At 32.3% G+C, this 25,357-nt stretch overlaps 3 protein-coding genes and 1 long non-coding RNA gene across 6 annotated transcripts; 2 read left to right on the forward strand and 2 right to left on the reverse strand.

Moving 5' to 3' along the window:
• Positions 1 to 2,583: 2,583 nt before the first annotated feature.
• Positions 2,584 to 6,749, forward strand: LOC128193237 (arylsulfatase B-like). The gene is made up of 8 exons (XM_052866583.1): positions 2,584 to 2,890; positions 3,490 to 3,676; positions 4,063 to 4,232; positions 4,396 to 4,507; positions 4,855 to 4,950; positions 5,132 to 5,375; positions 5,548 to 5,702; positions 6,176 to 6,749. The coding sequence occupies exons 1-8, from the start codon at positions 2,639 to 2,641 to the stop codon at positions 6,436 to 6,438; spliced, it is 1,479 nt and encodes a 492-aa protein (XP_052722543.1). The 5' UTR covers positions 2,584 to 2,638; the 3' UTR covers positions 6,439 to 6,749.
• A 973-nt stretch (positions 6,750 to 7,722) lies between these two features.
• LOC128191500 (uncharacterized) lies at positions 7,723 to 14,673 on the forward strand. Its single transcript, XM_052863600.1, has 17 exons — positions 7,723 to 7,793; positions 7,898 to 8,202; positions 8,364 to 8,518; positions 8,735 to 8,972; positions 9,431 to 9,536; positions 10,252 to 10,339; positions 10,436 to 10,531; positions 10,722 to 10,772; positions 10,933 to 11,017; positions 11,199 to 11,258; positions 11,396 to 11,572; positions 11,890 to 12,028; positions 12,577 to 12,685; positions 12,805 to 12,877; positions 13,032 to 13,175; positions 13,271 to 13,416; positions 14,275 to 14,673. The coding sequence occupies exons 1-17, from the start codon at positions 7,763 to 7,765 to the stop codon at positions 14,507 to 14,509; spliced, it is 2,238 nt and encodes a 745-aa protein (XP_052719560.1). The 5' UTR covers positions 7,723 to 7,762; the 3' UTR covers positions 14,510 to 14,673.
• Positions 14,674 to 18,083: 3,410 nt separating this feature from the next.
• Positions 18,084 to 20,231, reverse strand: LOC128157403 (uncharacterized). The gene is made up of 3 exons (XR_008239818.1): positions 20,102 to 20,231; positions 19,596 to 19,841; positions 18,084 to 18,829 (listed from the first exon to the last, which is right to left on the reverse strand). It is a non-coding gene; the product is annotated as an uncharacterized LOC128157403 (long non-coding RNA).
• Positions 20,232 to 22,608: 2,377 nt separating this feature from the next.
• Positions 22,609 to 24,745, reverse strand: LOC128191589 (uncharacterized). Of its 3 annotated transcripts, none has more exons than XM_052863724.1 (3): positions 24,436 to 24,745; positions 23,943 to 24,188; positions 22,609 to 23,828 (listed from the first exon to the last, which is right to left on the reverse strand). In XM_052863724.1, exons 1-3 carry the CDS (start codon positions 24,521 to 24,523, stop codon positions 23,671 to 23,673), a joined length of 492 nt encoding a protein of 163 aa, XP_052719684.1. In that variant the 5' UTR covers positions 24,524 to 24,745; the 3' UTR covers positions 22,609 to 23,670. The 3 variants fall into 3 exon arrangements, 1 of the variants encoding a protein (XP_052719684.1); XR_008244441.1 differs by having other exon boundaries at positions 22,614 to 23,859; positions 23,943 to 24,072; positions 24,436 to 24,733; XR_008244440.1 differs by having other exon boundaries at positions 22,616 to 23,859; positions 24,436 to 24,715.
• Positions 24,746 to 25,357: the final 612 nt, after the last annotated feature.

Consider the following 25,357-nt stretch of genomic DNA (forward strand, 5'->3'; position numbering starts at 1 on the left):
TTAGAATGAATCAGAATTTTGCAAAAATTTCAGGTTGTTTAGCTGTAAAATGGTTTCGTCATTTACTAACTTTATAATTTATATCAATTACTTAGAGAAAAACTGCAGTTTATTTGTAAAATTTCAATTTTAAAATAATTCTGATCGGGATCAGTTTTTTTTCAATCGGGATCGGTTAAAATTTGATAAATAGCAATTTTTCCAAAATTTCGCATTTTCATTTCAATTTCTTTGTAAAATATCATAAAAATAGCAATTTTAAAATAATTCTGATCGGGATCAGTTTTTTTCAATCGGGATCGGTTAAAATTTGATAAATAGCAATTTTTCCAAAATTTCGCATTTTCATTTCAATTTCTTTGTAAAATATTGTTTAGTAAATAGTTTATGTGACTATATGTTATTTTTAAAATTTTATCCATAGATTAAAAAGATGTTAAAGAATCACAATTTTGATTTTCAGAAATATTTTTTTAATTAAAAAATTAAACACTTGACCAAACGATCTTTGGCATGAATTTATTTATAATTATATTACACATTAATTGACAACAAGTTTTAAGCTCTAATATATTCTGTTTGTCTGCAAAACAGTTTTTCCTATTTCACTGAAAAAATACAAAAAAATTCGTATAAAATAACTGAAAGCCGATATTGATCTCTGTTTTGTGGAATCATGTTTCAAAAAAGATTCTCTATCGATCCATAAAATAAAATTTTGGTGTGTCGAGGACCTTAAAATGCAGTTGACTTTGGTTGAATGGTTTTGTTAATTTTCTTGTGAAATTTTATATACATGTATGAATTTTGATATAACACACTAAGATATATCATAAATTTTACTATTGAAATTATGCGCAACTGCATCATTTTCTTTAATGGTATATGGTGATTTAAATTTTACTGTTTAAAGGATGGGATTTTTGAATTAAATATAAAGAAGTCTTTTTTTTTTTGTAGAAAGATTATTTGAAAATGCTTCCTTTATGTGTTTTTGTTGTTATATTGTTTACAGTGAATAATGCAATACAAGAATCTCTTTTCAGTGCCTATGAATCATACATCCTTGTGTAGTTTGATTTTTTGGGTCCATACCCAGTTGATGTGTTTATTCAGGACTTTGTGTTCATTGGAATGGTAGTCATCTATGCTCCCTAAGAATATTATAACATTTCTCTTTTGTCATCTTGGGAACAATCTCTGGCGCTGTACTATTTTATACAAAAAATTATGAAAAGATCCTTAAAGATGTTTTGACTTAGTTATTTTGACTTGACTGGAATCTTTATAAAAATTTTTTATGTTTTACATTTTTATATATTTTTTGCTCTAATATTCTATTTTGTAAAAGACATATTGGGAAAAAAAATAAACAATATTTTCTTTACTGTTATTTTTTACTTCTGTTCCTTTTTAGTTCACAATTACCGTACAATGTATACATTATTGAGATGGTGAATGTCTCAAGCAGCCTGTTTCTCATTTTTTAGCTCACCTGGCACACAATAAATGGGCATTGCTAACTAATTGAATTTTAATCTACTTCAACAGATATTTAATGTTTTACAAAATTTTATAATTATAAAATTTGATAAACAATAAAAATGCACACAATTTTGACCTATCTTACGTTGCAAACTTTGATAAAAATTTAGTATTCACGATATGCAATTGTAGTATTATAATTCCATGTGAGTTATTTCTCTTTGCCTTAATATTGACCATAATTTTTTCTAAATAACCATTATATATTTTTATGATTTTTATTATTTTTCTCCCCACTATTAAGCTGCTTTTTTTAGTTTGTGCGTCGTGTCTTGTGCTCATCTGTATGTAAAATTAATTAATTTTATGGGTTTATGTAAAGGAATCCAGCGCCATGAATATAATTCTTCCTTTACTTTTTGGGACTCGATCAACTATCACGACTCCAATGTAACCTGAATATTTTATGGCTTAGTATGTACTATACTCTGTCCCAAGATATTTATGCAGCATTTTCATAATTTATTCGCTATATAAAAATTCGTTAATTTATTAAAGGTCTGCAGATCTATTTTTATCAAAAGTTTACAATTTCTGGATCGTAGAGCTAGGGTATAGTTTTTGCAAACATAAAAAAAAATTGAAACGGGGAAAATACAGTAGTCAGAGGAGTCTCAGATTAGGGGTAAGACTCTTAGAATGAAGCTTTAAATGCAAACGCGAAACGCAAAAGAAATCATGCATTTTAGAAAGGATGACGTGAAATACTGCTCCCAGTAATATTGGCAAAAAATAAATTTCGAAATTTTTCTTTTTACATGTGTTTGCATGTACTCAATCCCTGATATATGCACTCTGATATAATTCGTTTTTTACCAAAGAAAAAAAACTATCACATGGGAGCTACAAATCATTATTTATGCTAGGGATACACTGTTTACTTTTAATCTCCGTAAACTTTTAGCTTTTAGTAATCACGATAACGGTCAACGTTGATTGATTTCATTAAAGTTGTGAGCATACTTGACAAACCGTGTGACAATCATGTGATGTCCTTAAGCTCGATAAAAATAATGCAACAAGAAGGTATTTACTCGAGTGTTGATAATGTTTATCTGATATAAGTCGTCTGGTTATTGCTAGCTACATAGATATGATGAAGACGCTAACCTCGGTCATCACTCTGCTGGCCACCTTAAGTCTCTCAAAATGTCAGACGACAAAACCACACATCCTGTTAATAATAGCAGACGATTTTGGTTACAACGACATCGGGTATCATGGTTCTGAGATAAAGACGCCGAATTTAGACAAGCTTGCGGGAGAAGGCGTTAAGCTGGAGAATTACTACGTGCAGCCGATATGTACACCCACAAGAAGTCAACTCATGTCTGGACGATATCAGGTACACGTATCTTAACCTCACCCGATATGGTTGTATACAATATCATGTACATGTAAACAATAGCAGAAGAATAAAAATAAACATGAAATCTTTTGTTTAGCTCTAGCTTTACGTGGTGAATTCCATTCAAACCGTTTACACTGCTGTAAGTTCGGTTTAATATTATACAGGCTATGTCATGGTCCTTCCAAAAAAAAAAAATAAATCAGAATTTCCTATTCTATAAAACACCTCGAAAAATAATAATATAGTTGTGCCCGTGTTTTCAAATTACAAAGGACTTTGTTCTAACTATCAAATGTGTGAATATCTTAAACTGTCAACAGTTTATTGCGAAATCGCTGTACAAGTAGCAAATTAAAACAAGGTGGTGAAATTAAAAAAAGAAGAGTCTGGGACCATCAATAGTTTATTAGAAATCGTAATCATACAATTATAATGGTCTTCTCAAAAGAGTTCTCTGTCCTACACAGTGTATCTTCACGTAGATTATCCTTAAAGATATTGTCAACATATGCGTACAAGAGAGAAAAAGCATGCTGTAATTGTTTCAAAAGTACTTCTTGAGTCATTTCAATATTAAACCATTTCCTGTACAGATACACACCGGTCTTCAGCACGGAGTCATACGCCCTCCACAACCTAACGGTTTACCCCTAGACAGTGCAATACTGCCACAGAAACTGAAGGAAGTGGGATACTCAACACATGCAGTAGGAAAATGGCATCTCGGGTTTTACAAGGAGGAGTATCTGCCAACAAATAGAGGATTTGATTCTCATTTCGGTAGGTTAAAAAACCGTACGGCTTTCATGCAAGACACACTATGTCATTACTCTTAAATATTGCAAAAAAATGGTGCATTACAACCTTCATCAGAATCCTTTCTTCTTTTATATTATATTTCGTTATTGTATTTGCCCTTTTTATCGATAAATGTTGTGTTGGTTATCAAGTTTTGGCTTACAATACGTTCTTTGTACATGTACAGATTAATTTAAACGTGTTACAATGTACCATGTTACCAGGCACCGTTAAATCATTATTTTGCCCATTTGTTTGTGGATAGAAAAGAGGGGATGTTGTGTCATGTAATAAATTTTTACAACAGCAAATTGCCAATGCACAATTGCGATCAACTGAAGAGACGTTTGATGATTCTGTTTTTACAGGATACTTAACAGGAGCAGAAGACTACTTCAAACACGACCGCTGTTTTGGCGCCATGTGTGGGACCGATCTTCGTGACAACATGAATCCTGCTAATTACACAGGAGTCTACTCTACACACTTGTTTGCCCAAAAAGCAGCAGAAGTAGTCAACAACCACAATACAGACAAGGTATTAATGGTTCAATCCTTTTCAAAAAGGTCAGGAATTAACTGCATTCGAGAATCCAAGAATCGAAAATCACTTTGACTCAGACTGAACAAATTCTATTGCCCCCCCCCTTTCCACTTAAAAAAAAGTTGCAATTAAACACGTATTAATGTTTTCCTTGCAGCCCCTTTTCTTGTATCTGCCTTTTCAATCTGTACATGGGCCATTACAAGTTCCTGAACAGTACACAAAGCCTTATATGCACATACAGGACAAACAGAGACGAACATATGCCGGTATTTCTTTACTTCTCAAAAAATATTTTAAAAAAGTAGGATTTAGATTGCAATTTACAGTGATCAGTGAAAAGATGCAAATTTAATTTTTTGTGTGACTTAATCTAAAGGCACACATTCTGACAACTTTTAAAATCAAAACATCTAGGCTATGTACAAATAAGAAAACTGACCTATACAAGATAGCATACTAAAAAAAAGTTGTATAAGCAATTTTTATCAACGGACATAGCATTAAATATGCATCATTTTGATTTTATGCAAAAATCAGAGAAAGATCTAGAAACTGGAAAAACGATCTACGTCCGTATTATAGTAGCTTGAGAGTAATTTGATTACATTGTTAGGGATGGTTTCGGCAATGGACGAAGCTATTGGGAACTTGACTGATGTGTTCAAGAAAAGGGAGATGTGGAATAACACGCTGATGGTATTCTCAACTGGTATGTTAAAATAACTTTCCGTATAATGTACAATATACTTCTATGCATATGATCGATGAATTTTTCATTTATTGATAGACTGAAACTACTTTTCATACTAACTGCTCTTTATTCAAGTGTCATCAAAGATTTTTTAAAAGAATTTGAGATGAACAATTTGTGAATACCTTTTAATTTGCAGACAATGGAGGTCAAATTCATGCCGGGGGAAACAACTTCCCTCTTCGCGGATGGAAGGATTCCTTGTGGGAGGGAGGAGTGCATGGAGTAGGGTTTGTTCACGGCGAGATGTTGAAGAGGAAAGGGTCGGTGTCACGAGACTTGATTCACGTCTCTGATTGGTTCCCAACTCTCATTTCCATGGTGGGAGGAACCTTGAACGGAACCAAACCATTGGATGGAATGGACCAATGGAAAACCATAAGGTAAATGATCTAAATACGGTAAACATCGTGAAACATACACAATTTGTAAACACTGAACGTGTGATCTTGCGTAAGGTTGTGCAAGTGGTACGTGTACATGTATATAGTCCAAACAAACAAAACCCACAAAAGTAAGAATCCCCTTACAACACTAATGCGTATGTATTTGCAGTGAAGGTTCATCTCCTGGTCCAAGACAGTCCATTCTTCACAACATTGACCCTATGTACCCGCCGGTGGGCCAGAGGGTGCCCAGCAGCCCATTCGATAACAGAATACGGGCGGCGGTCAGAATGGGCGACTGGAAACTGGTCACTGGATTTCCAGGTTTGAGGAACCGAAAAAGTTTTGAATATTGCTGCCGCAATAATTCATAAAATATTGACTATTATTATGATAGTGACGAAACTAACAAATTGTATTAAAACTTTCCGGTGCCATCGATGGCTTCGTTACATTAAAGACCCCCCCTCCCCCCTTTAAGCTCTTGACAGAGAGACAAGCAATCAAATTTTTAAGCATATTAATAAGAAAGACTCACTTTTCTATTGATTGTATATACCCTTGTTCTAAAACTGAGACTAATATCAAAAGCAAGCCAATATATTTTTATGGTGATAGGGCCTGTGTTGTTTTCAAATTATCAAATTAAAGAGTCTCTATGATTCTAAAACAGCAAAACAATATCTTTATACAACAGATATTGAGACTTCATATAAAAGATCATGACTGTCTTAGAATCATTTTGAAACTAAAACCATTTAGGAAGTCATAACACTTTTCTTTGTAATTATTTTCAGGAAATGGAAGTTGGGTTCCACCTCCTCATATGGATTCCATAACTTTATCCAAAGACCCAGCTTCTAAGAACATCTGGCTCTTCAACATAACGGAAGACCCTAACGAACACGATGACGTATCAGGCACCTATCAGCACGTAGTTATAAACATGTTGGAGTTGTTAGCCCAGTACAATAAAACAGCTGTACCTTGTCGATATCCGGCCATGGACAGCAAAGCTAATCCAAAGTATCATGGTGGATATTGGGGACCATGGGAATAAAATTTAACGAGCAAAAGCCTACACCCATATTGGAGCCATTTTGTTAGAAGATTTCATCACATCCAAAACTCTTCTTGACCTTGTGTCTTCTTCCTTTCTTTGGTTTCCAAATGGGCTTAGTGTTCTGTTATTTTATTATGCTGAGCGATGGTTTGCGTAACTGTAATGATATAAATGCCCGAATACTAAACGCTGTCAGTTTCTTCTAGATTAGCATTGTACAAACATTTTAGAAGAACACCTGGCATGCAAAATACATTTGTAGAAAGTTAATTTATATAAGTTTAGATTAATAAAATATCATTGATGAATGGCTTTTGTTCGTTTGGTCTATGGTAACATCCGGATGTCTTGAACAATATTGGCAAGCTATATATTGCTCTCAACACGAATATCAGTGCCTCATTTACTGCTAGCGCCGAACACTGTGGGTACCATAAGCTAAAGGTATAAAAAAAAATTCAGGTATCATGAGGTCTCGGAGATTAGGTCTTGCTAAGATATTCGGAAAAAATTATTCATCTTGAGATTCTCCCCTCATAATGCTCTTTTGGGATATTGGCCAAAACTTTGGTCGCATAGCCGCCCAAGTGAGGGCGTTTGTTCAAATACTAGTATACCATCCACCACACTATCACGGAGAATATGATATTCATTCATAAAAAGTTGTATCCATGACCTCTTGAACTACGCCACTTGCTTCAGAAACTCCATTCGTCACCAGATACTGCATAGCAACAGGTATAAAAAAAAATAAACCCAAGCACTATCAGTGTAAATTGTTAATTTTAATTTGAATCAAAGTTTTTTTTAAAGAGTTTTGATAGAAATTTGAATACCGGTATTTCCCACCAATGTCGTCTTTTGAGATTTTGGAGTGAAACAATGAACAGTAACAAACATGTAATTTTAAACATTGCAAAATGAAATATTTTTCTGAAAGCCAAATTATCGAAAGGTCTGCTCGGTTCTTTTCTAAAACAACGGGCAAACCGAACTCGAACCTGAAACTACACCAACTCCCTTTAATATTTGCAGCTAACGTTAATTCTAATAACATGTGATCTTTAAAAAAAGTTCTATATGTTCAAATTTTCTTCTACGTAATAAATTTACATCATTTCGTACAAAAAATTCGTAAAACGCATCTCGTTTACTGGAGAAATTATTAAATTTAAATTTCAAAACCATATCTGATTCAATGCAAGTTTAGTTTGTACGATAGAGAGCTGGTTCATTACGTCAACAAAAAGTCTGGACTTCTTTGCATGTAGAAGATAAGGACAGGAGATCGCTGTTATCAGCTGTTATCGTCTCTAATATTATGGCTACAACCAGTATTTTCATATTTCAAGGTACAGGAATCTACTTATAATTGATTGTATGGAATTATATTTTAATAGGCAACGTATCTCCGTAAAGTGCAAGAAATTGTATTCTCTTAATTTGTTTTGCCTAGCTTTGGTTTCCTTATCACTATGCCAAAATCCATTTTCAATAACAACTTACTCCAACGGTACATACTCCCTGTACGTCAATGGAAAAGAGTGGCTAAAGAGTGCGCCCGCCTTCTTCAGAGACAGTGGCAAGTTGTTCACTGCTGAAGATGGGAGTCTTAAGCTGTTCTACACCGTTCACGAAGTGGGAGTGGACAAATTGGGCAATTTCACTACATCGGATTATCTATATTGGGCTGGAAAAAAAGAAATGTTTGTATCCATTAGACAATACGACCATGATCCGAATTTGGTAGTGTTTATTCAGGTATACATTGAAACGTTTTAGACGCATTTTTCTGCTAAATGATTAAATATATCACTGATCATTTTTTAAGCATAATTGAATTTTGGTATTTTCATATACTTTTTGGTGAGGTTTTTGGTAATTAAATGAGTTGATGGCTTTTCTTTTGAATTTGAATTAAGAACTATACCGATGGAGCTAGTGGCGCAAAAGCTGATTCATTTGATAAAATCATATCCGGGTTCCCAGGATTTCAAGTTCAAGATGGCCCCGTTAACAGAGGTTATCTTTCCTTTGGAGGATATATGTTGGGTGATACGCACAAAAGTATAGGAAAGTAGGTTTGACATATATCTTTTTCAGTTTTTTAATACTATTATTTCCTCTAAGAAAATGAAAATATTTTGAATTTTCCTTTGATTTGTGAAGTAATATTCTAAGATTTATCGATATAAAGAGATATCACACATTAAGAATATCCTTTTTTTACCTCTCAATGAAGTAAATCAAATACGTGTCAACGTTGTTAAAACTATTTGTACATGCATTTTAGATGGGGAGACCAAACAAAAGATATAAGAGACGGACTAACGGGAGGACCCCTGGTTATATTTGACGAAGAGGGTAACACGTTGATTATCTCCCCTCTTTCTGAGTTTATGGTGGCCTCAAACTGGCAGGACAGAGAAGTCGGGGGGAACATATATTGGGGCCTGATGGGAGGGATAGACGAGGTGCCATATCACTACACCTACATGACGATAGTCTGCTACGCCAAGGGGATCAATAAGGTAGGAGTATAGACAGACATTAAATGGTTGATAAAATGATTTTTCATTTTCTGGAGCATGAATCATACACCCTTAAGCAAAAAAAGAATTTAGATCGTCCACAGTGAGTTTTAATTTTAATGCACTTCATTCCTTTATGTTACTTTCATATTGTTTTCATACTTTCAGAAAAATAAACATGAACACGCATATTTATATACATGTATTTGGGCTTTTTAATAAATCAGGCCCCGGGGCCATAAAAGTTAGACGACCTCAGCTTTGATCTCAGTCTCACTTTTACAAAAGAAAAGTGAGACTGAGATTAAAAGTGAGCTCGTGTTACTTTTATGCCCCGGGGCCTGTTTACCTAATATTCAAAGAACTATGATTTTAAAATAACGACTCTAATAATGCAAATTATTCAAAGTAATTTGCACTTTTAATCTGGAATAAAATGTGTTAATTAATGAATTTAGGCTTTTGAAAAATGGGGAACAGCTTTAAGAAAACTATATGGAAGCAAAGAGAATTCCCTGGCACAAGATCTTACACTACACAGGGCCGGTTACTGGACAGACAATGGTAACGCGAGCAAATATTAAAAACTATTGTTAAGAGGGCTGGATGGTCGTGGTCATTTTTAAAATATATTAATCTCCTTTAGAAGAAGAGCTCTGTATAAAGATATAGCAAAATAATCAAAGCTAAAATGTTTGGGTTTATTCTTTATCAAATAATAGATTATTAATAAAAAGAAAACTCTTACCAATGTAGATATAATGGTTAATTTATTGACCACCCAGCCTCCTTGATGGGGCATGGTCACGATTATGGTCAAAAAGTTTAATGTTTACAATGCTTAAGTAAGGCATTTTTAATATGCAACCCAAATTTGAGTGTCATTCATTGAGTTATGAGCGAGTTACAGAGCTGACAAATCTTTACTATGTAAACAATGTAAACAATGCTTGAGATGAATAAGAAGATAGACAAATAAGCTGGAAAAAGATTTCGTACAGGTATATGTAAACAATAACAGGGCATGAGCCTTGTTTACATAACAAAGAATTGTGAGCTCTGTATCTTGCTTATAAACTAATGACTGACTCTCAAATATCATTTCATCATTAGAAATGTATATCTTTAGCATCGTAAATAATAAAAACAGAAAAATAGAATTTGACCAAAATCGTGACCATGACTCTTTTAGTCTTTTAAAAGACATCTGAAGTAAGCTAGTTATCAGAGAGAAAATGAGATTATCTAAATATTAATATTATTAATTCATACTATTTAGGAGCATACTACTATTACAAGACTGAACCACAGAAGAATTATGAACAAACAATGTTGGATCTTTTGAACAAAACAGTGTTCACGTTTAAGTAAGTTTTTATTACATTGAACGTGTTTTCTTTTTTCAAAAACGTACAGCTGACACAAGACACAAGATTTATAGATCCATGTCGTTTCAATTAAAGCTACTTTCAGTTTGACTCCTGGTGGTATTACAAAGGGCTAGCCGGTGGGGTGAAGCTTTGGGAGCCACGTACAGATGTATTTCCTCACGGTCTTGGGTAGGACATCTCGTGCAACGGAAATATGAATGTCAATAACTGTTACATGTACTATCGAGTTATAAAATTTTCCACTTTTCGGTTTCATATTTTTTATGTGAAATTTAAACTTGCAATAATAATAAATAGTAAGTATTGTATATACATGTATATAGTAAGACTTTGATATACAATTTAAATTTACTTACAGATATATCTACAACAAAACGTTTTCTTTATTGGCACTTCATAATCGATATTGGTAAGCAAAGAACAATTATGTGTTTATTGCAACATTATTACTAACAAAGAGTTAAACACCGAAGAAGTAGTATTATACATGTACTAAGACTTTATACTTTATTTGGCATTTTCCCTCTAATACCTAAAATGTGAACTTAAAGCGTTTTATTCAACTGAAGGTCAGCGGATACTCAGTATGCTAAGCAAAACGGAGGGGCTTACAACTTCATTGTTGAGGATACGGGTGCATTGCCAGTGGACCAGGTATTCTATACTGTTATACGTTGATTAAAAATCATAGATAAATTGTAATTATAAGATTGATGAATTATAATATGAAAAAAAACATCAAACAAAAATGTTAATAGTCATTTTATTTTACTGACTGATATATTTTGGGGTTTTTTTTTTACATTTTATGCATCTCACCAATTTTCTTCTTCAGAAATTTTGGAATGATCTTCTTAACAAAACTCTAACTTGGGGACTTGTTATGTACGAGCAAGTAAGCATTTGGCCGCCTTTAAAAAGAATAAACCTTGCAATAAGAATTAATTAAAATTCCAAATTACAGTGTACCTATATAATATTTTAAAATACACATTATATACGTACATTTTGAAGTAGTACCAATTCCTATAGGATTGGTTGAACGTTCAGTTTGATAAAATAAAAGCCCTCAAAACGAACCTGACATTGGGAGAAATGTGGCTCACCCAAATGAATGAGGCTGCGAAGACCAACGACGTGTTTATACAGTACTGCATGGCAAACCCTCGCCACGCACTGCAGTCTCTTACTCTCTCGCAAGTAACGCAGGTACATATATCTTTGACAATACTGGTAGTATAAGTATCACATACAAGATGGTAAGCAACTAAAAGAACTAATGAATAAAATTGGTATCGGTACAATTTAGTTGACCATACATGTTTGGCAAGTATAAATTTAAGAAATTTGAAGAAACAAGACTATTTCTATTAAAAACGAATGTAAATACTCTTTGATGTCGTTTTAATTTGGTTGCTTGTGCATTGTTTAATATGAACATTCACGTGACTCTAATGTCATGCTGTAAATTTTGAATTTACTTTGTGGCAGTAAATACAAAATTTACAACATGACACTAAACGCAGGCACGAGTCAGCGACGACTACTCACCCGGCGGAGAACAATGGCGGATCGGAGTGTCGTCCATGTTTGCTTACGCTTTAGGATTGGCGCCATCAAAAGATACATTCTGGACAACAGACGTACAACCAGGAAATCGTTACAGTAAAATCTACGCAAAATTCAACAATTTTAATAATGTTAATAAAAAGTGTATGCATTTATTAAAAAGTTAAATTGTGACAATGTAAAATGGACTACAAAAATCTAATCTTTTGTGTCACAAAAGTCTTGTATTTCGTAAATAAAGCTTAAGCTATTCTAAACTATTTTTTTTCAAAGAAGCTTAATGTGGTTTTTTTCTGTTTCAAATTCTGAGCTTTTCTCTCTAAAAAGTACTAATGAAATAATTTTGTCAGAAAAGATTTTCTGCTCTATCTAAATATATTAGATATAGAACAATGTATTTGATTGCCGTATTTTGGTGACAAAATACATTAAATAAGATTTTATATCAGCTGATTAATATAATTTTTAATGCAAAATCTCGGGCCAGAATCATAAATATTTACACTAATGATACATAATGCATCAAACAACCAAAACAGCATGTATTCCGTTAGTATCTTGTGTTAACATTTTCTCATTTTTCATCATTTTCTGCAACGGCACGCTTCTAGCAATAATATTTTATTACTGGTGTTTAATTTCAGAGAAATCCGAACCTTATACGGAACTAAATGCGTTAGTCGCCACCCTTTCTACTGGTCCTTATGGCCCAAGTGATATGGCAGGCCATATTGATTACCGTCTTATCAACAAGTAAAATCTTTTTTCTTAAAATTATGAATTTAATGATTACAATGAGAGAGAGAGAGAGAGAGAGAGAGAGAGAGAGAGAGAGAGAGAGATTGACTTCTGTATGATATCTGTGTTCGTAGAACCTCTATCTATATTGGACAACTAATGCATCCATCAAAACCAGCAACTGCAATGGATATTCAAATCATAAAGGTAAACTTTATTATTGTTTAAACTTGAATGGATATGACTGTTCTCAATAAATATGCAATTTTGGGGGTTTTTTAAATAAGAAATGCAAACTAAGTTTAATCAATGTTTATCTTGTTTATTTAATGGGTGTTTCAGAAACAATATTGTCTTTTAGCAAGCATTTGAATCTTTGAAAATGGAAATCTGGTCCACGTATAGCATGAATATGTTTAAAAACACAAGCTTGAACTGGGGAACGATACTAGCAGTTGAAACCTCTGGAAATGTCACACTAAAATATAAAGACATGGACTTTCTGGTAATTACAAGTATGATTAATAAGTTGGACAACAATTCATATTTGATTCACTTTAAACAAAAGTTGAACCTTTCTATTCGTACATTTGTTTTCAGACCCCTGGGGTGTCCTATTTAGTCTATGATTACAAGGACGTGTCATCTTTCCGAGAATTTAAGACGTCTGATAATTTGGTGCTTCCAAACAATTGTACCAAATCTGAGTTTTGTCTTTTCCACTTTGTTCCCAAATTAGAATATGGGTAAGTGATGAATTTAGTGCTCAAAAATTTTCATACATACATGTATATACATATTCAACGCCATTTAAACATGTTAAAGCTGTGTGTGATGGTTACTACATACTGGTGAATAATTGTTAGAAAAATTGAAATATAATTTAGTCCTTTACTTAACTTGTATCAATTCTTATCACAATTGAATTCAACCTTATGGGGGATGTGCGGCCGTCTTGTACATTTGAGGATAAGAAAATGTAAACATTTTTTGAACTGACTCGTTGTTGTTAAAAAAGAACCAAAACTGTTCCCAACAGATAAAACACTCAATAAATATGAGGTTCTAAGTGTTGTTTTGTATAAAAATTATGAATACAAGAACAGAACAATGAACAATGCCTTTTTAATAACCTACAACAACTGTCGAACTCCGCAGCTGCAAATTTATTTGAAGATCTGAAAAAAATATTGAGAGGCTTCGTTGGTGTCCAATGTATAATTGGCCACACCCCTCCCCCCTTTATTCTAAAAAAAACCTTAAGGAGTAACAAAGTTTTCCGGATTTTGTAAGGCTGCATTTAGAGTTTTTCGACAAAATTATCCAATTCATGATTTTTTTTTTATAATTTTGTTATTTTGTGCAAATCTGGATATAAGATAATATATTGAATGCTTTATAATTATAAAAAAAGATTTTTATTTTGAAAAGCTTTACACTTACCTAAATTTTGATTTATGATTTGTGATTTACTTTATGATTTTGATTATATGAAGTGGTATTTCAGGTATATACATATTTATTTGTTTTATATACAACATAATCAGTTCTTGATGCGTCTTGAAAACTATTTTGATATGTAACTTGTTCTACGATCTTTGTAGAAATAACGAAATATACATGTTAGGAGATGTAAGTAAATGGATTCCGGCTTCAAGCACCAGAATCAGATCCATTGTGTATCAGGAGGCGGATCTCTTAATCAATCTGTGGGGTGGAGCAAATGAGGAAATCACCATACACTACGTGTTCAATGGTAAACTAAAATCTAGCACGTGTCCAATAAAGACTACTGGTTGGAACTGCATTTCCATGCTTACTGGAAAATGTGTATATTGATCGTGGTTGTTCAAAATAAAAATACATTTTTCATACATACATGTATAATAATTATCCTATATTGATATGAAAGATAAGCACTTTGTGAAATTACTGTGCAATTTTCCTGAAATAAAATCATTTATATCTACCACCTGTAACATTTTCTATACAAGAACGTAAATTCTTTTAAAAAATGAAAGTGATCATTTTTCAAGTCATGTTCATTGAAAACGCATTGTTTTTAATATACATTCTCTGAAATACCATGACGTATGATAAAACATTACCCTAGTATCATGACGCTTATTTCTTTGTTAAATGGAGCTTTATGATATTTAGTTCATATAGATCCTCGAGATCAACATTCTCGTCCTAATAAGTAAATGCGATCAAGTCCATACTAATGATTTGACGCACCGTGGTCAGTAGTAGTATTTCATTTATGTGTCTGACAGGTCCATCACCGGACCTCATTGCACATTTCTCCTTGAACAAAAACAATTAAACGCTATTTGTATAATGCATATACTTTAACCGATTTGTATGGAATTTCCGTTATGATACTAGAAAGAGGCCTTTTTTGAAATCCTATTCAAACTCGATGATCTGAATATAATTTTGATTTAAGTAGCACGCGTTTGCATTTAAATTGATATTTATCTTTTAAAGCCTAGATACGCCATATTTGCCTTTTAAAGTACACCATAAATACCAACCTTTAAAGAACTGTAAGTAAAAATAGGATTATTAAAACGTGAAAGAAGTAAACATCTTATTTTCAATTAAAGCACCCGCCCCACTTCAGAAAGATTTTTTTTTTACATTAAATCTTCTAATCTTCTATTAGCTGAAACTTTTAACACTAACCATATTATTAAAACCGATATTTCATTTTATGATGTGTTAAGGTTGAAAAATGTAATGTTTACTCTAGTGACCCGATGATGATAACTAAAAGTACATCTAACACATTAATTAAGTAGTAAGTTATGATTGTACTCCTTAAAACAAATTGATAATTCAAATAAAAAATTCTATCTAAATTTAAATATATAAAACCATAAAACCACGGAGCATGATTATTTCCTTCACAAAATATTATCTCTAATATTATAGCCTTTAATTTTTAGGTACACACTAATGACGAACGAAATCAAAAGTACGACCCCCCTTAAATTATTGTTCATAATTCTAAAGTGTCCTAGTTTTAGGCATTGAATATTTTACTAGGTCATTTTAAATTCAGTTTTATTTGATGTCTTATTTGTTAGGATATCATTTAATATAGAGAAAAGTGAATGGCTTATCGGTTACTATATAAATTTTCTAAACTAAACAATATCTAACTTATAAATAATAACATTGTCTACGAGAAAACCACGCATTTATGGAATAAAGCTGTGGTAGCAAGTCTAAAGAATGAACAGAATTTTATCATAGGATAACCATTTAAAGTCAGGTGTATGATGTTTGTTTTGCACTGGCTGTTTCTAGTTGTAGTAACAGCCAATATTGCATTGTCAAACTCAGTATTTAATTATAAAATGTATAAAAAGAAGACTATATTCTTAAGGAGGAAAATCCAACAACTGTTTCAAATTTTATGTCATATTTCTACACGATGATGATCCTAGAGCGCAATGTTGGAAAGATGCCAAGTAACGATAAATATTCATTTTTGTCAATTTTGAGAAAGAATTTTTCAGAAAGTGGCGCTACATTTTCTGAAATTTTGTGTCAATAAGAACTCTCTTTATTTTGTTATTAATATATAAAATCCACATCTGGACTCTCAAGGACTGACAAGTAATAAACCAAATAAAACATCCCAATTTCAATTGAAATGAAAATTTGGTGGTTTTATAAAATTCTATTTCTTTAGCGATTTTAATCTATTGAAGTCAGCATATGTAAAGTGAAAAAAATGACTAATTATGCCTTTAGTTATAAAAACAGTATTCCTTTCAAGGAATGATCGGCCTGTGATATCACTAGTCAGCTTCATGTTGATGTTATACGAAAGCATTACATAAAATAAACGTGATAAATAGAATTAATTGCACCGATTTGTTGATTTTCGAAAAAGCAAGAATGAATAAACTTTACTCTTAGTAGGCGAAGTTTTCTTAAGCTTCTAATTAAATTCTTGCGCATGTAACAAAAAGCATGATTTGAATAATTATGTAACTGAATAATGTTTTAATCTCAGGACAAACGCATAACGCATTAGAGTAATGTTTTTACAGATTTAAACACTTGCAAATTTGACATATTTACATGCAAAAAACTACAAATGTACCCGTGACGTTTTGGTACTACATGTCCAAAAAGTATATTAAGTATTAGTCTAGTTTTGCTGTGGGGCTGTCTAATTTTCAATACGAGGGCTATTTAATCTGTAATATGCTTTGAAGCTCAGCGCGATAACGCTTTGCACAATTTCGCTGATGATGATACACTTGAATAACGTTTTTTAATACCTTTCAAACGGTATAAACATGAGTCTTCAGCTTCACATAGTTTTAAACTTAAAGTCATTTCAGTAGAGTCAGTCGTTGACCACTATTGAAAAATGGTAATAATGCAGATTTTTACTGATAAGGGGGAAAGTTTATAGTCTGATAAGGAATCTTATTAGACAAGTTCGTAGGTGAAGAAAGAAAATTTTGATTGACACAGAGTCCGTCAAAGATGCGTAAAATCTGACCGCCTTTGACTGTAACAGACAAGGCAAATGTCTCAAAAGTCAGGGAAATAATTTGCAAATATTGTTACTAGTGACGAAACATTAGTTCACTTTTTCAAACCAGTAAGAAACATTGGCTTACTTAACACGATAGATGGCCTGAAGTTGATAAAAAAAAACCATAAGCACAAAAAGGTTCTTTATTGCTTATTCTTTTCATGTGATGGTGTAACCGTACAAATTCTGGCGAAAACGGCAAAAAGTTTACAGGTCAGTATGCCTCGCCTTCTATGCACTTTACCGACCCCACAAATTTCTTTAAACAGTCAGTAACACACCTAATAAGTGTTTTGTTTTGTCGAGGACCTAAAGTTTGATATGTAAACAAACGTTTGTGTAGAAAATCAGTTCAAATAACGTTACGTCCGCCATGTTGCGCTATAAATTTTGACGCTTGCCTTTTAAAGAAATTTGTAAGGCAGCCACGTGACGCGTTTCATCCAATGACGTCGCGACATTCTAGTCCGAGGCAAAACAATAAGAATTATTATAAACGACGTTCTGTGTCAGGATTTAGGCATGTTCGTCTACTTCATAATAACGCTCCATCACATACATTTTAAGTTGTGAAGATAATTTTGAAGTCGATCGAAGAAGGTGACAGTCTTGCCAAACCAAACAAACCCTCTTGATCAAGCCCCATGCGATATTTTCCTTTTCCCAAAACCTAAAGAGTTCTTATCTGGTTGTCGTTACAAGTCCCGACAAATCTTTGGCTCAGCCATCAGTAAGTGTCCCATATGTCTACATGAACCAGTGTACCGTGATGTATTTTAGAAATGGATTCAGGGATTGAGATGTACATGTATTTTAAACCGCGGATAATACTTTGAAGGGATGTAACGTTTATTTCACTATTTGTGTAGAATGCTTTGAGATACACATTACATATCGAACAACCTTCGTAAATCTTCTAATGGCAGTTCTTTTAAAGATAGTAAAATTTCATTTTTCCAATAAAAAACATCAACATATTAAAAACAAAAATATGTATTACGAAAACAATTTCTCAATTGTAATTGCATTCAATTTTATTTTTGCCCACAAAACATTAATGGGTACCAGACTAAGGACTGTCTACTAGTTTACTACAAACAGTTATTTATAAAGGAAACCTTTATCTTTTTGTGTTCGAAGATATGATTTTTGTTGACAAAATTTTTAAATTGTACAAATACAAAATATATTGTCATTGTTTCTACTAACCTAAGAATACTTTTAAATCGATATAGGTAGTCGGGAAATTCATATTTGACTCGCGCATCAAATTGTCTATAGAATAACATTAATTATATGCTAAAAGGTTTGATAAAAAAGCTTTGAAAGCAGTACGTTCAACACAAACATATATACTTTTTCATAATATTTGCAGTTTTGATGTATTGAAAGTCCTTCAGAATCTGTATGAGTGACTTTATAACAAACGGATCCGTTGTAGAACCCTGCACTAGAGGCTTCCTGAAAAGTTGATATTCTTGAGAAAAACGGTAGAGTCGTCCAAGAAGTTTCTGTATATCTTTCGCAGGAAGAAATGGTACTTGAGTCAACCTCAACACAACCTTTGTAACTTATGGTCATTGTAAAAGTTTCATCTGAAAAATTACCGCAAAGATAGAAAAGAGCAGATTAAAAATATATAGAGATATAAAGTCTGTCCCAAGTTATTGCTTCCATCACTTTTTGATGATTTTTAATAAAAATACGCATACCTGTGAAAGAAGTACAGTTGAAATCGATGAAACGGAAAATATCCAAGATATCTTCATTAACAAATTATCCCTTTTCACTCAGAAAAGTTTACAGGAACGAAAACAAATTTCTTACAGAGATTTATAATGGGAAATGTTTACATCTTTTCTCCATTTGGAAGTACTCGGGACACCTCGCGTAATTTTTCAATGTTATCATCCGGGCTTATTAATGGTTGATGCAATGCAAAATCCCCGTAGACTTTCTATTTTTGGATATGTATTAAAACCTGAAGCGGTTGAGGGGGCGCTTCAAAACAGATAATCTGGACAATTTTTACATTAGTGGATGAACGTAGTTTGACCACAAAGGTATATATTATAATTATCGAACTATCAAGCGGAGAATGGTGGAAGCAAAATCTCGGGACAGTATAAAGTAATATCGTATTGGTAAAAGGTTCTTTTCTTCAACTTAAGAATGTATAACAAAGTCTGTTCAAAAAGTGTTGCAAGTATTCTTCAAAGTATTCTTAAATGTAAACTTTAATTAATTACAGTTAAAGTTGATTTCTTGAACTCTAACAAAAACAAAATATCACAACAAAAAGCAGTAAATGCAAAATATATGTTAGGAAAGTACTGACTGAAACTATAAATCAGGTCGTACCTGGCGCTGACTTTGACGAAAACGTGAGAATTCCGTCACATTCCACACATGCAGGTATCTTCGACTCTGTGTTAGACGAGCAATCGGAGATCATATCAAGATCTACGGGTCCAGCAGTCCGACATCCTTTATTTGTGCAGTAAGAATTAATCAGCGCACGCAACGCTAATCGATCCTGATAAGCTTGAATTTGAGAAAGTTCGCTATCGTACATACACACACAGTTGATACAAGGAATACTAGCACCTGTTAACAAATTGATATTAACATGATTTGATGTTTTATGTTTTATCTATCATTCATTTTCTGACACCCCCTTCCTTGAAGAAAATTTTGATCAAACAATTTGCAACTTGCCGGTTTTTTTGCAAATTACTGTAATCCAACGGACATAATCAGTACTTTTATATACTACACAACTGTCCAGGAATTATGAAATTAAAAAAAAAATTAACAAAGATTTAAAGAAAATTAGAAAAGGTACATTCAACTGAACGGAAGCATACCAAGTGTGATACTCCAAAAGATACTGCACAGGAATAAACTTTTTCCGTTGTACATAACTATGTTCACCATAGCTTGTCGCATCTATAAATGGCTTTTTGTAGATATGTTTTCTTCTGTAAGCTTATAAACTTGACTTGTGGTATTTATATACTTGGATTTTTGTTAAGATTACCTTTATAAGGGTCTATAATTCCGGGTGTCTACTGTTAAATCAGCCATGTTTAAATCTGATTGGATGAGCTTAACGATGCTAGCAGTAAAATTGTTCATATAGTGATTAGAGGATATTGTTTTATTAGTTTTTATCTCTTTCCGTCTTGCAATTTTAATTAAAATGGCATAATACGGAAACAATATCAATACATCAAAGGGATTTGAACCTAATACATTTATTGAAATATCAATCAGTATACATTATTATAAATCTATCATCGATAATATTATTTCAAACACATTTAGTAAAGTTTAATCATAAGATTGCAGGACAAGAAAGGTCAAAAGGTCAAGGAAAGCATGCTCATATAAATGAAAAAAAGTGTAGAGTTATTTCTTTGTAGGTAAAAAATAGAATTACCATTACTTTTGTTTCAGGTTCATGCAATTAAATCTCGATTATCTTTTGTTCGTGTTTATTAATTTTTCTTCTTGCATGACTAATTCGATTAGATCTTTATCCTGCTTATTAAAATCAAGCGGCATCAAAACTTGCATTTTTGTATCTAAATCTTATTTTCTGAGATTTAGATCAGAGAATTTTGAACTTTTTACCAAATATATCTTAAGCATATTATACCCATATATTTAAGACCCATTACAGAGAATCGTAAATCAAACAAAAACATTTGATTTAAAATAGAAATGGATAAATGACAATGAGTCTGAGATGATTAAATAGATTGCTTATGAACAGTTCTTAGTCTTCATAAATGACATGGTAAATCAGGTAATCAAATTTCTGTATGTTAAAAATGTAAATTTTGATTTAATGATAAGATATTGTTGCAGAAAAACAAAAGACTTTTACATAACATATAGAATTGCACATAATCACCTTTGTTGAACTAGATTTGGGGGAAAAAAAGATTTTTAACATCAAACCATAGCGGCAAAAAGTGAGAAAGCTACACAGGGCTTCAATGATTAGGTTTAAAGGTACATTTTTATTTATTATTGCCTTGAAAAAGTTTTTCGCATAACTACTGAAATGATTAGGAACTTCTTATTCGTTTTAATTAACATTGTGAAATTCCTTTGATGAATGATTTACTAAAAGCTTTGGTAGATTAAATATAGGTTGATTATTTCAATTCTATTTAGCTTTAATTTTATTCTAACTTAACTTGTAAGATGCAGCATTTTAAATAAAAGTATTGAATTAAATATCTTATCGAGTGTCCTTCATTTAACCACTGATTTCATATGGTAAAATTATTATTTTTATGAGCCTATGGTTATTGAATTTATTAAGCAAATTTAAAAAGAGTATAATGTAATTGTACTTCAATCTACAAACTAGGTTATACCTCCTATGATGTATTGCACTTCAAAAGATCCATATCTTGTACCAAAATCATCGTAAAAATCCCTTCATAAAAACTTTTTCTTAATCAGTTGCTTTGCAAATCTGAAATTAAACCGACGTCATTCAAATGGATGATTTTCAAAAATAAAAAATAATCAAAGTGATTAAATATCTCTTAAAAATACTGGGGGAATTCTTTAACCTTCTAAAAGGTTGAGCGTTACTGCTTGCTACATGAACCTTTTAAAAGTGAAATGTAATTGTACAATACATCCAACGATCATTCTTGAAGCCCATTTACCTTTTTAAAATGGGAGGAGCTATAAAATAATAAATTGAATTGATGTGTCTTGCTTCGCTGGCTGCAATCAAGCGTGCACGTTTTACAACATCAACGGCGCTAATTTGTTCATAAGATTGGGATCGTTAGTGTACTATCAAAAGATAGCTGATTTGATACTAGTATCTTATCAGGCCAGTGTATCTTCAAGATTCTCTTGAGGCATTTCCGATTGAACGTATCAAGCTTCTCCTGATCTTTTTGGGTGGTATGCACATATGCCATAAAAGTGTATTTTAGCTTTTTTAAAACTTAAAAGCCAGTCCTTGATATGGATTTTGATAATGCGGGTAAATATGGAGTACTTGTAATCAAAATGCATTTTGGATGGGAATTTAGTAAAGTTACTTATATCAACAGTTAGGGACACACTTAGAGATACATGTATATACATGATATATCCATCTGTAGAGATACATTTAGAAATATGTTTCTCACTTTGTAAATTGGCAATTATAAAATTGGATTACAAATATTCTTTCACTAAAATAATAATAGACAGATAGTGTACACATTTCATAGAAACTGTCTTATAGAGCGAGATGATACATAAAAATACAGTAGAATGATTGATTTTGGAAAAAATTTGAAAAAGTAAATATGATCAGATGCTGGTTTATAATGCACTTGTTCACACACACAGAACTACACATACAATTTATCTTACCATTTCTTCGTACATTGGTAATTATCTTAACATAATTAAGCATTTTACATTTCTGGATCATAATAAACATTTTCTCACATTTTTTCTTATTTTATTTATTTTTTTGAAATATTTGTTGTTGAAATATGATAAAAAGCAGGAACATTAATGTATTTGTACTTTTATTCATTAAATGACATGATTATTTTCATATTCGACAATCATAGGATTTTCTACGACTAGATGTGACTGAATTATCGATTAATTAAACAATATCTTTTCTGTTTTGTGTGTTTTGATAACATAATTTGAAATAAAGATAATTTGAAAATTGTGTTCATTCATAACTTATGTTATAACCATATTAGAGAAAATTTGTTTTGGAATAAGCAAACCATTTACAGCTAATAAAACGTATAGCAATTGTATTTTAAATGGATACATAATTATATTATGATTAGTCTCATTATACTAGATTCTACTCTAGGTGACTTGTTAGATTTAAAAAGTGTCATTAGCATTGTTTTGTTCTGATGAGCGAAAACTAAATTTGTTGTTGTTGTTGTTGTTGTTCAAGTTGATGACTGCATCTTTTGATAAAGATACATTTGAGGTTGAAATACATCATCTACTAAAACGGCAAAACATACGGGGATTAGACGTCCATTTAATACATTATACATAGTTTAAAGATATGTTTCGTAGAAAAAAAAATCGACAAAGAGGGATAACTCACGCTAACCTTATTTAAATATTAAAGATTGTATAAAATTAACAAAATCAACAACCTGAACATTATATTTAACATGTTTTATACTGTGATTTACGCCAGTATGGTTGGCTTTTACATAGGTTCCATAAACGTTCTTCTTGACGAGCATTTGTTTATGTTAGTTAAATTCGAAATGTCCTTACATATATCTTAAAACATTACTTAACATCAAAGTAAATGATATGATAATTTAAAGCATTTTAAAAAACAATACATTCAAAACAAAAAATTGAACGACTTCAAAATATTTACAGTTTTGATGTACTGAAAGTCCCTTTGAATACTTTGCTAAGACGTTGTAACAGACAGAACCGCTGTAAAAACCCTCATTGGAAGCTTCCTGAAAAGTTGATAATCTCTGGAACAACGGTAGAGTCGTCCAATCGGTTTTTGTATATTGTTTGCATGACGTGATGACGTTACTTGAATCAACCTCTGCACAGCCTCTGTAAATTATGGTTGCTGTGAATTTTTCATCTGAAAAAATTCTGATTTGTAGTTTTTTAAATATCAAATTTGATACATTGTAAAGTATAGATTCTAAATGAAAAGCAACGTACCTGGTGCTGACTTTGACGAAAACGTGAGAGTTCCGTCACATACCACGCATGCAGGTGTCTTTGACTGTGAATTAGACGAGCAATCGGAGATCAGATTAGTATCCTCGGCTCCAGCGGTTCGACATCCTGCCTGTGTGCAGAAGGAAGATATCAAACCATACAAAGAAAACCGGATCTGGGAATCCCGAATCCCAGAAAGGTCCTCATTGTACGCACACACACAGTTCAAACAAGACGTATTGCTACCTGTCAACAGAAATGTTTAACACAACAAGTAGACATTCGGTTGAAAATTTTAAAACGTTTTGGTATTCCCAAAGTTGTTATTTTTCAAGTGTTTGAAAACAAAACATTTTAGCTTTAATCTTACAGAAATTATATTACGTGTTTCATGATTATTTAACTTGAAAATTAAAAAAAGATATGTTCACTGATTTTGTTTTTTTTTTTTCATATACAATATATCTTAATTGAATACAGCTTAAAATCAAACCTGTTGTAATATTCCAAAGTAAGAAGCACAGATATATGCCTTTCATTTCGCACTTCATCATGTGAACATTTCTTTCATGTCGATCCATGTATATATGGTTTTTTAGCAAAATATTTTTTTTTCTCCTCGTGTCCTTTTAACATTGGACATATGAGTTTTTTAACCCTTGATGAATCTTAAGTACAATTGCTTGTAATCGACAGGGAACGATTATTATTTTGATTTTACATATTATTTGATTTAATAGTATTAATGTTCATTCAGACATAAAAGGTGAATAGGTCAATGCATTAAAGAGGGAAATCAGATGATTTGCTTTCCTTTTTTGGCTCACCTGAGCTGAAAGCTCAAGTGAGCTATTCTGATCACTTTTTGTCCGTCGTCCGTCTGTCCGTCCGTCCGTCCGTCCGTCTGTCCGTCTGTCCGTCTGTCTGTCCGTCTGTAAACTTTTTACATTTTGAACTTCTTCTCTAAAACCGCTTATCCAATTTCAACCAAATTTGGCACAAAGCATCCTTATGGGAGGGCGAATATAAATTGCAGAAATAAAAGTCCGATCTGTATTCAAAGCGGAGAAAACCTTGAAACTGTAGAAAAAGGGGGGTGCATTTTTAAAAATCTTCTTCTCAAGAACTACTGATTCCAATTCAACGTAGTTTAGCATAAATTATCCTTATGGGAAGGAAAATATAAATTGCAAAAATTAAGGTCTAATACTGTTTCAAATCTGAGTTATTACGAAAATAATAATAAAGGAAAGGCGTGTTTCAATCAGTTTAATAGCCTTGGATTCGGCATCCGGTAAAATGGGTAGACAAGACTTGGCCTGGGCAAAACAAAAGATAAGCAGTTATTAATCTGCCAATCTCATTAAAATTTCAGGATATTTGATGGACCAGTATATTTGTATTTGCTGTAAATA

The sequence above is a fragment of the Crassostrea angulata genome, chromosome 7, assembly GCF_025612915.1.
Source record: "Crassostrea angulata isolate pt1a10 chromosome 7, ASM2561291v2, whole genome shotgun sequence".
Lineage (NCBI taxonomy): Eukaryota > Metazoa > Mollusca > Bivalvia > Ostreida > Ostreidae > Magallana > Magallana angulata.

What these genes read in the sequence shown, in the direction of transcription:
- LOC128193237 (XM_052866583.1), top strand. Translation starts at nt 2,639, where the DNA reads ATGATGAAGACGCTAACCTCGGTCATCACTCTGCTGGCCACCTTAAGT. An exon ending in GCTGATGGTATTCTCAACTG is followed by an intron (nt 4,951 to 5,131) that starts GTATGTTAAAAT and finishes TTTAATTTGCAG; the next exon opens with ACAATGGAGGTCAAATTCAT. An exon ending in GACCAATGGAAAACCATAAG is followed by an intron (nt 5,376 to 5,547) that starts GTAAATGATCTA and finishes ATGTATTTGCAG; the next exon opens with TGAAGGTTCATCTCCTGGTC.
- LOC128191589 (XM_052863724.1), bottom strand. Translation starts at nt 24,523, where the DNA reads ATGGATCGACATGAAAGAAATGTTCACATGATGAAGTGCGAAATGAAA. An exon ending in ACTTTGGAATATTACAACAG is followed by an intron (nt 24,189 to 24,435) that starts GTTTGATTTTAA and finishes TTCTGTTGACAG; the next exon opens with GTAGCAATACGTCTTGTTTG. An exon ending in TTCGTCAAAGTCAGCACCAG is followed by an intron (nt 23,829 to 23,942) that starts GTACGTTGCTTT and finishes CATAATTTACAG; the next exon opens with AGGCTGTGCAGAGGTTGATT.
- LOC128191500 (XM_052863600.1), top strand. Translation starts at nt 7,763, where the DNA reads ATGGCTACAACCAGTATTTTCATATTTCAAG. An exon ending in CGGTTACTGGACAGACAATG is followed by an intron (nt 9,537 to 10,251) that starts GTAACGCGAGCA and finishes CATACTATTTAG; the next exon opens with GAGCATACTACTATTACAAG. An exon ending in GTTCCCAAATTAGAATATGG is followed by an intron (nt 13,417 to 14,274) that starts GTAAGTGATGAA and finishes CGATCTTTGTAG; the next exon opens with AAATAACGAAATATACATGT.